This window comes from Perca flavescens, chromosome 21, assembly GCF_004354835.1.
Source record: "Perca flavescens isolate YP-PL-M2 chromosome 21, PFLA_1.0, whole genome shotgun sequence".
NCBI lineage: Eukaryota > Metazoa > Chordata > Actinopteri > Perciformes > Percidae > Perca > Perca flavescens.
This window is the reverse complement of record NC_041351.1, coordinates 13861808-13872523: the sequence shown is the minus strand read 5'-3', so window position 1 is coordinate 13872523 and position 10716 is coordinate 13861808. Positions and strand designations below refer to the sequence as shown.

Genomic DNA, 10716 nt, shown 5'->3' with positions numbered 1-10716 from the left:
TTCTCATGCATCTTTTCAAGTACATTCATGATTGAGAGAGGCCCATATTAGATCTACCACTGACATACAGGGGCAATTAAATTGCCAACCATTTCATGACCATTCAAGTGATTCTGCTAATGAATAGCTACAGTATGTAAGCCATATTCATGCAAGGGAGCTTTTAAGGCAGATTCCACTGCAAGTTCTACTGACATAGACCACTGGGTGAAACATCATTACAGCTGTTCCAAACAAATTCCTAACACTGAGACACAAGTTTTGCAACATTCTTGTAACAGAAGCTGCAGCACTGCTGGATGGTATATGCAGAAATACAGTCTCAGTCTTTACATTAATCATTGAAAGGCTACAAATGAGCTCTGTTTACATTAAAGGACCATTTGTTGACACATCCTTTCTGCACTGCCACTCCACACATAACGGTAGAACCTTTGATTGTACATTCTAAATATGCAGGATTACCACCATCACCACGTTTGACTGTTGGGCTCTGTTTATTACTGGCTCTGTTAATCTGAACATATTTCTTAATTGAAAGTTGTTAATATCACTAGTATTAATACAAATGTTGGTAGTATTATTAGTAGAGCTATAATTGTTGGTAACCTAGTGCTGTCTATTCCTTGGAGCATGCAATTCCACATTACATTGTTTGTTGTGCATTTTTTTGGGAACTACACTGAACAAGTACCGTCACACCAATGCTGTGATTTTTGCCATTAAAGCATAAAAAACTAATTTGTTTGTGTGAAAGGCAGCGATAATAGCAAAGTTAAACCACCTCCTTTCTATTAACCTGGGATAACAGAAATATTCCAAAAATGCAGAGGAAAATAAAAAAAACATAAATAAATCATTTCAATCAGTTTTTTTTTTTTTTTTTTTTAAATCAAAGCTTTTTAAAATTGCTGTCTCCATTTTCATATCTTCCAAAGAAGGTTTACACAGCCTGCAACTCTATGCATTAATGAAGCTGTTTTATGGGCATTCATAATCTCACACACACACACACACACACACACACACTGTATCTGCTTTTCTTTCCCCTGCTGACAGGTGTCATCCATCATACTAGCTGTCCGTTAGTGCTTCCATATGTTGAATGCCGGCCATAGTGAATAGAGACATCTGTGACATTGAGGCCTAGGCATGCAGTGTTTGGGCCCTGATTGGCTCTCCATCCAACAGCTGCTGACATCTTGGTCACTAAAAGCAATGTCCATCTCTTGGGGGTTTAAACCAACCAAAAATAGAGGAAATGGGCACAGAGGCTGTTGTGATTTTCTCTGGGACCTGCTGCAAAGATTTAGTGACAGACAGCTGATAATAAACTAATGCAGTGAGATCAGTGCTGACAGTACAATCGGGAAAAAAAGGGTCTTTGATGTTTTCATGTGTTGGAATGGGTGTGAGGGGTCATTTTGGTACTGCAGCCCCTCGGTGTCTTGTTTCCTGTGCAAGCTGCATCATCTCTTAGTGTGGTTATGATCCTCTAAAATATGCTCTAAACTTTGTCCCTGAAATAAATAAAAGAAATTCAGGCAAACCTCAAGACTTCCAAACTGACCATCACGTGCCTGCATTTAAAGGTCTCATGGCATGAAAATGTCACTTTTTGAGGTTTTTTAACATTAATATGCGTTCCTCCAGCCTGCCTATGGTCCCCCAGTGGCTAGAAAAGGCGATAGGTTTAAACCGAGCCCTGGGTATCCTGCTCTGCCTTTGAGAAAATGAAAGCTCAGATGGGCCAATCTGGAATCTTGCTCCTTATGAGGTCATAAGGAGCAAGGTTACCTCCCCTTTCTCTGCTTTGCCCGCCCAGAGAATTTGGCCCACCCATGAGAGAGACGTCATGGCTTTCAAACGAGCAAAGTGGCAGTTGGTCAAGGCCACACCCCCACCCTCCACCTTGCCCCCCCCCTGTCCTTCTCAATAGCTACAGACACAGAAATGGCACATACTAAGGAAAGCTCATTGTGGGTCTGGCTCTAGTGGCTGTAATTCTGCACCAAGGCTAAAGAGACTTCAGATACAGTATTAGGGGACCACTAAGGTCTATATAAAAGCATCCAAAGAGCACCATGTCATGGGACCTTTAAACGTACATTATCTGTACAATTTGTCTTGCCTGCACTAACTCAGTGAGTGAGTGGGTCTGTGTTTAAAGTACAAACAGAGCTGGTGAAACAAATTGGAAACCAGTGGTGCTAGCGTGACATCAGTGTCCTCTTTGACATCAACAAATATTTCCAATAGCTAAGTGGTGCCAGATGCTGACCAATTAACCTTTATAAAAGAGAATTAGACTTGTTCCATATGCTTCACCTTCAGCTGGAGCCAAGGCATGTGATGGAGCTGTATGTGGTCCAACATGGGCATTTGCACATTTGAAACCATACATATTGGATTTTTTTGGGATGAATCCAAAATCCACGGACATATTTAAAAAGCTGTCAAAAGCTACGTTGTGCTATGGCTGAATATGACTCTGTGCTTCTATACAGTATATACAAATATATCAGTTATATAGAGATAGCTCCTTAATGCAAATCATCTTAACAGCTGGAAACTTAAAATAGAATAAAATCATTAATGTATTATAGTAAGTACATATTTGTTTCTGTATTTAATGTTTGTTTATTTCATATTAATGTTTAATATGTTTATGTATGCACCAACAACCAGGGCAAAGTCCTTGTAAGTGTTACTTACTTGGCAATAAATCCCTTTCTGATTCGGATTTACTGAAGTACAGTAGTAAACTATCGCAAATGCTGCAGCAACTACATGATCTCTGAAAAACACATATTTTCAACAGAGAAATGGGTGTTCTGCTTTTGTTTCCATGCAAGGAATGCTTTATGACCTTTGAGGAAGTATATGAGATATTCATGTTCTATTTGGCTACTGGATACATCTGGATTTAACACCTTGCCTACGGTAATGCTGGCGTCACACATCGTTGAATGTCATTTGAGAACATTTCTGAGCCACTAGAAGCTGCCAAAACATTTGGCATGTAAATGATTAACCAAGCAACACTTAATTAAGAGCTGCTTGGCGAATTAGATGTGTGCAGGATTTACCATTAAGGCTGTCACCATAAGATGTGTTTTTAAAACACATTTAGGCAATGCACTGGGTAGAAAAACTGCCGGCTTGTACAGTTGTATGCTGAATTTACGGTGTACTTTATGTCTAATAGCCGGGACACACTTAGCCGATTATCGGCCGTTACCACGCTAGTACTGTCATATTTAACGTACAGACGCTACCACGTCTGTACGTTAAATATGATAAACGTCAACTGAATAAACAACCTTAAGGCCCTGACACACCAACCAGATAATCGGCCGTCTGGCGAGGTCAGTGACGTGAATCTGTTCGGTGTGTCCCGTGCCGTCGTCAGTCTGGGGGGCTGTCGGCCTTCATTTTGGCCGACTTGACATGTTCAGTCGCTGGCAGGGCAGTCGGGACTCACCCGGAAATGGGGAGCAGAATGAGGTGACTAGAGTCTCTCAAAATCTGACGAAAATCTTTTAAACTGACCTTTGTTGAGCTGAAATGACGACAGATTCAGCAACTGCATGGCCTATTTGTCGCTTAAAATGTTTTCAAAAACATGTTTCAGTGAGCTATTTAAGTACAATATGAGATCGTATTCTGAACGGCCGCCATGACTGACGTCTGGCTTTGAATTTCTGGAGAAAACAAACCCATGTGACGCGTTCGTCCAATCAGCTGCCGGTTTTCATTTCTTGGGCAACAATACAGATTAGCGCCGCCTGCTGTTATAGAGATGTATTACGTCTCATCTCCTCTCGTCTTTTTGGTGTGTTCTGTGGCACTTTTTGGACCAACACGGGAAGACCGATCATCTCGACTGGCTTTTCTGCCGAGGGTCGGCCGTCTGGTTGGTGTGTAGACACCTTTAGGCGTTACTGAAAAGCATCCAGCATACAAACTGTGAAATAGATTTGGTACACAAGCATGTAAATCAGGGTTCTCAGGTGATTTTCTCAAACAAAACTTGTATTGTAACTTCCTTAAAGGTTGTACGCACATCTAAGTGAAATTGAAAGTCAAGTGCTTATAGGTTCATTCTGCATCTTGAAAGGGTCAAGAAACAGAAGACTGAAGATTGTTTTTCCAGTAATCATTTCCAAAACAGCTTGAGATATTGTTTACAGCATACTCTCCAGTGGATGCAAAGTCTCTGCCTTAATGCGCTCTATAACAACAACACTGTTTTTGGATTGTGTGCAGAAATGGGAGGAACACTACTGGAAGAAATGATTAAATGACAGATTGACACACACGTCCCACAGACAAGTATGTAATTAACATTTTTCCTAAACAAAGGCAAAGCAGTCGTTTCTGAAACCATTCAGATTCAGACTGTACCTTATTGCTTTAAAAGCACAACTCAAAAAGTGCACTCAGAGAGCTAAGAAGCATTGTTTTTCTCCTCTTTCTCTTTACATTGCCCTTCACAACACCATAATGCACACTGAGTACCACTCAGTAATATACATTAATAGCTAATGTAGTGCCTCTTTCCTGGTTGCCACAGTGATTTTATTTCTCTCAGCGGCAGATGACGCAGAGGTGGCTCTGGCTGAGGAAACACTGTTGGCCCTCCGATGTCAATTTGTGGATGTAGCTCTCCATATTGTTTTTAAGCTAAGCTTTTATCCATGTGTCATAGAGCCCTAGACTGTGCTTTGCTTCAGACTTCTCTACTTTCTATTTGTCTGGGAGGTATTCACATCGTAGGAATAAATAGGTGAAGCAGCAACTGTACAGAACATTTCAGATGTGCAAAAGCACGTGAGCATGCAGGGTATAATGACATACAGTATTAATCAAAATCTGAGTGCAAAATCAACGTGCAGTATGTTCCCAGTGAACAACCCTGGAGAACAAATTAGGCAAAATGAAAACACGCACACTGAAGAACAAAAATAAAATAAAACCATTCTGACGTCATAGGTTTAATATCAGAGCAATCCCTTTCCAATTCAGTGATGCTTTTCAAAGTAACAACCATCCTTTTCTTTGCAAGAAGATTAAAACGACCAGAAAATCTATATTTGTCTTTTTTAACTTTTGAAAAATCTATTAAAATCTTTTGAATAATTGGCATCGTGACTTCACTTCGTATAAAAGATGTGTAACATTGATTGAAAAATGTCAGCAAGTCTGTAGCCCTGATTGCAGAGGACAATCATATATATAAAGAAGACATGGGTAGAAAGGACCATCACTGGCAGATTTCTCATTGATGTGGGGAGCGAATAAAAGGCTGACATCTTGTGAGTGGAAGACATGAGCTGGGTGAGTACATCACAATAAGGTCCAATGATTTACTATTCAAACGTACTACAAAACTATTGTATGTACGTCAGTAGAAGCACTTACAAATCTAATATTGATTTTAACAGATGTGCAAAGATGACAAAAGGGGGATACATGGTCAAACTTGTTGGTGCTTGTCAGGACTCACAATAATCAAAACTGTGTAATGATCGTGTGTGTGTGTGTGTGTGTGTGTGTGTGTGTGTGTGTGTGTGTGTGTGTGTGTGTGTGTGTGTGTGTGTGTGTGTGTGTGTGTGTGTGTAAACAAGCAGGACTCACGTCAACCACAGGCTGCAACAGTTCTGTTTCCTCGCCCCTGGCGTCCAGTGCGAGCGCAACTGAGGCAAATGGACGACTGGCCATCTGCTGACGCTCTCTCATCAGTTGCTGTAAAAATCAAACACAGATGACAGATGAGCATGAACATAGTCTTAGCAAACAATAGATGAATGAGAATTACGAGAAATATGCTCTACTGAAATAATAATATATGAATACATAATAGTACATACATTATTTACATATATCAAATATAAAAACCCTTCACACATTACATTTCTAATGAAGTTGAAAGACACATTTTGAATTTCAGCCCTTCATTATAAAGAACTTACAGGAAGCCACTATCCTGTTACTGCATAAAAACACAACAGACATCTGACAGACAGGGTTATTAAATGCAATCCAACTCCTTAAAATACTCACTATTGCTCACAATATGTAGATTAGTATTATTATTTTGTGTTATTATTACTCACTGAGCCCCAACTTTATATGAGGATTTTCAGTTGTATGTATATATGTATGTATATATGTGTGTGTATATACATATATATAAAAAAATTGACTTGAATACTGAAATATATTTTTATATTTGATGACATTTCAAATATTTTGTCCATTCATACACGAGGTACCAAATTATTCCAAACCTTTTCTTGAATATGATGGAAACTACAGTGACACAACAACACTATAACCCATCCCCATTACAAATACTAGAAATAGGAACAGCCTTGAACCTAGACAATCTAATTTGAAATGAACATTAAAAACTTAGAACTCTCAACTTACTCATGGGTATTCATTGATCTGATCAACACACACATACAGGACACCACCACAGAGAAACGTCCAAACGATTCTCTCTGCACAGAAATGCTGTTTAGGTTACTGCCTCAGAGTGACACCTTTTCTGTTGCTTAGACAGAACAGAAAATAGCCTCTCTTGTTCCCCACTAATCAATATTGTAAAACAACTAGCGCCATACTTTCATCAGCAATGCCGTGTCTGATCAATATCTACACAGGCCACCATTTTAGCACCAAGGACATCACTGATTGCTATTGGATTTGTGATGAGCTTAAGAGTGCTGCATTAGGATTCTAATTGTACTTCAGATTACTAAGCACATCAAGCGGTTGTGATGATCGGCATCATCATGTGCCCTTCTCATACAAAAGTAATACTAATACACATTTGAATACATAAGTACACAGTTTTCGGGTGGTCTCAATCCTGAATAGGAATTTGTCCTTGGTGTCGTGATGAACCCTGGTATTCTTGTGTCCAGACCTCCCACCCTCACTCACTCTGAATTCAATTAAGTATGCATTAGTCTGGCTATTAATTGGCAAAAATTCAGATGAGGTCTGGAGAGGCTGATAGCATTGTACAAGCGGAAAAAGAAATTCGGAAGATGGAGCTTTGAATTAACGTCTTGGGGAATCAACGACTCCATCTATACGTCAGGTTAGAAAAATAGTAATTCAGAGCACTGTATTCATTCTTTCAAATTGTTATAGTTCTGTTGAGGGTGTACACAGGAAAACATTAAACGTGATGGAAAGGGTAGTATTCAATTAATATGTCACTTGATTAGATACTTGAGAGCTAACTCATGACTAGTACTTGCACGGGCAGTTTCTCAGCCAGAGCCTCAATCAGCTGTGGCTTTTTAGAGAGATTGAATTAAAAAAAGACCTTGCACATGCTCACAAAACAACAAATCAAGACAGCATGTATGTAACTAGAGGATACATAATGTACCTTTTAAATAACATATCTGAAACACATGAAATGGCAAACCACAATGTAATGAAATGTGTTTAATTTTCTCCTAATATTCAACAGTGATAATTAAAATTATGACACAATGTTATAGCTTCTGTCTACTGATTTTTATTTAATGTTCAAGAGTGTGAAAATGTTTATTGTAGGTCACAAGAGACACGCAAAATTTAAGCACATTATCATCTGGGCAATGTGCATACCATTTATGTATATTGCTGTATAACATCAATTGTGTGGTCTTTCCCCGCTCTGATGTGTAAAAGCAACAAACACACAAAAAGGATGAACATGAGAAAAATGGTTAGTGTGTTTTATATATGTTCTGTGTATCATACATAATGCCTTATTTGTGTTGATGCAGCTCATGCTGAAGCATTTTGAACTTTCAACTGTTCCTTTACAGACTAGTTGTACCGCTTTACCAATGGGGAGTGAGTGAGAGAAAAGTTGAGGTGGGTCCTATGTAAGAACTATTTTGTTGAATCTCTCTGAAAACATTCCCCAGGGGGAGGTAAAGCTGAGAAGAAAAAAAAAAATAACAGCCATATGAAATTGAGATTGATTTTTTCCCTTTGTAGCTCTGATTTTTAAACTTTAAATCTGAGGGCCCATGTTAGACTGTTGTACATCTCTACTATTAAACATCAAATCAGCAACAACCGACCGATAGATTTGAGCCGCTGGGCCACCGCAGGTCGAAATGAGAATTTTTGCCCTTTTTGAAAAGATAAAAGCAGGATGGAGGGCCCGGCGGGGTTGTTGCAAAACAAGGAAACAGCTCACGGCTTATTATGATTTCCAACACAAGAGCTTCAAGTCCAACAACTTCAAATCCAACTACTAACCTGAACATTCACTCTAAATGTCAGATAGCAGTAATGTTAGTTATCATGCTTTATTGCTTTAAATGAATTCTGCAACATGAGAGCAGAAGCAAAGTCAGAGAATGCTGGCGCTTTGCTCGGTGTCCGGCACAGGCATCAAAGACTGTGCTGGGAATACAATCAGCAAAAGGGCCAGTACAATACCAGAGAGATCCTAGAAATGAATGCTAAGTTAATGACAAAAAGGCAAGAGTGAACTGCAAAAGCAAGTAACGTTTGTGCAATGAAACAGATTTTGTCAAGAATACAAGCTGGGGCCATTCACGGTTGTGATAAGGGTGGGCATGCAGTGCATTGCTATGCAACTTGATTAATTTGGCAAGTGGGTGCATGAATTATCCGTCTTGTGAATACAGCATTTTGTTCCCTTCATTGGATTCTATAAAAGGGTAAGTGTCATCCCGCCTCTCAGCATATTCTACACCTAAGCAGGTCACTTTGTCCTTTTCAAAAGATCACTGGCTGTGCCCACAGGCGGTGCTCAGCAGAATAAAAAAAAAACTAAAATAAAAAAATAATGTAAAATAAAAACAATCTACACAGACTGGGATTAATGGAATTCCCTAAATAAAGATATCCTGTCTAGTAGACTGCCGCTGTTTACCACACTGATATATTGGTGTGGTGTTGTGTCGGCTCAAGTACTAAGAACCCATTAGAAACCATGAATAATATGTAATATTGTAGTAATAGGAAAAGTAATAACGGTAAATTCTAACGTAAAATATTCATTAAATGTTACTTTCATTCATTAGTGGTACAGCTTTTAAGCTTCCAAGGGTAATCTATATCACAAGTTGAACTCCTAATCACAGGTACGCTCAATCATCTCTAACTTTAGAGGAAATTGTGAGTGCAAACTTTAAACTGAACAAGGGACAATCAAGGTGACCAGGGGCTTAAGAGTAGGATAATCTTATTATAGCAATCGATGACTGCTGATTGAGCTCTTCAAGGGAAGAGACTACATCAAGTCTGCAGAGGGACGGGGATGTGAGGATTTTGTGGGTTAGTAATGGGTTTCTTTCAGTTTTGTCTATGCAAACACATAGCAAATTAGATAATTGAATTATCTTGATCAAAATGGGTTGTTTACAGTGAGCATTTTTAGGTAATGGCTCACGCTGATAAAATATAAAAGTGACTCTGATGCATTCAGACCAACTTAAGCTCTGCATGTACAAATGCAGCCCTTTAATTCATCTGAATGAGGCCAGCAGGGGTGCTGACGTAGAGGGCAAAAAACAAACAAACCTGAAGCGAACAATCAAATATGTGCAAGCAGACATTTCTGGTAGATTCATTTGTAACATGAACAGAGTGCTTTCTGCCTTGGTTCTACTGAAAATGTTGAACTGTTGGCGGTGATAGAGGTAAAGTCACAAACGTCAGTGACATTGATCCTCTGGGCACCATAAAGGGCTGTACAAAATGTAATGGCAATCCATCAAACAGATATTTTAGTCTGGATCAAAACTGTTGGACTGACCGACCGACACGGTCATCCGTCAAGCCACGCCGCTATAACATTGCTGAATAAATTACATAAGAAAATAGGAACTGAACTACATTAGTGACATACCATTATAGACAACATACAGTAGTCCTTGCCCTTAGCCTTTACATCCATCACTATATTCTCAGCTGACACAACAGGCAGGTTTAAGCCATCAGTTACAAACTGACCACAGCAATTACCAACGTCCTGGCCAGGACAGCTTCTATGGAAGGATGACAGCTTTAAATAAACAGATGCTAATTAGTTACTGGTGGATTTAGTAAATGAAATGCGTAAACATGCTGAAAAAAAGAGAAGAAAATATCCTTTTTATGGTAACCGCTGCTCAATCAGGTTTGAATGCTTTTAGAGTGCCAGTAAAACATCACCGCTCTACACGATGGTCCGTATATATGATGCGAGTGTGTATGAGGCGTGTCTGCATGAGTGTGTGAGAGAGATAAAGAGAGAGGAGCTGCATTAAATAAATGCACGTTTGTGTGTAGAACATCTTCCGTATAGCAGTTTGTTAAATGTCAGCGCCCCCTCCGTCCCGTTCCCCCCACAGGTAGCTTCAAAAGAGGTCAGCCCTCGTCCTCCTCCGTGGCATTTACAGCTGTTGTCGTTTCATCCCTTTGCCCGCTCCACTCAGGATCCAAGTCTCAACACTTAACAACTAAAAAGTATTCGAATACCACAGCAGCACCTTGGGATCCAAGTCTTTTCAACTCCTGACAAAAAAGAAAACCCTTATCCAATTAGTGCATTAGTGTGGTAAAAGATCACCTTTGGAAGATTAACTCAAGAGGAATTACACATTATGGGCCCTATCTTGCACCCGGCTCCGCGCAAAGCCCGACGGAAGTATCTTTGCTAGTTTAAGACCGACGCAGTTGTCA

General features: G+C 39.6%; 1 protein-coding gene across 1 annotated transcript in view; it reads right to left on the bottom strand.

The window, feature by feature from the left end:
* atrnl1b (attractin-like 1b) overlaps nucleotides 1–10716 on the bottom strand; it is a 63708-nt gene that overhangs the window by 6474 nt on the left and 46518 nt on the right. The window contains exon 27 of the mRNA XM_028568098.1: nucleotides 5641–5748. Coding sequence (XP_028423899.1) covers nucleotides 5641–5748 — 108 coding nt within the window. The remainder of the gene's footprint in view (nucleotides 1–5640; nucleotides 5749–10716) is intronic.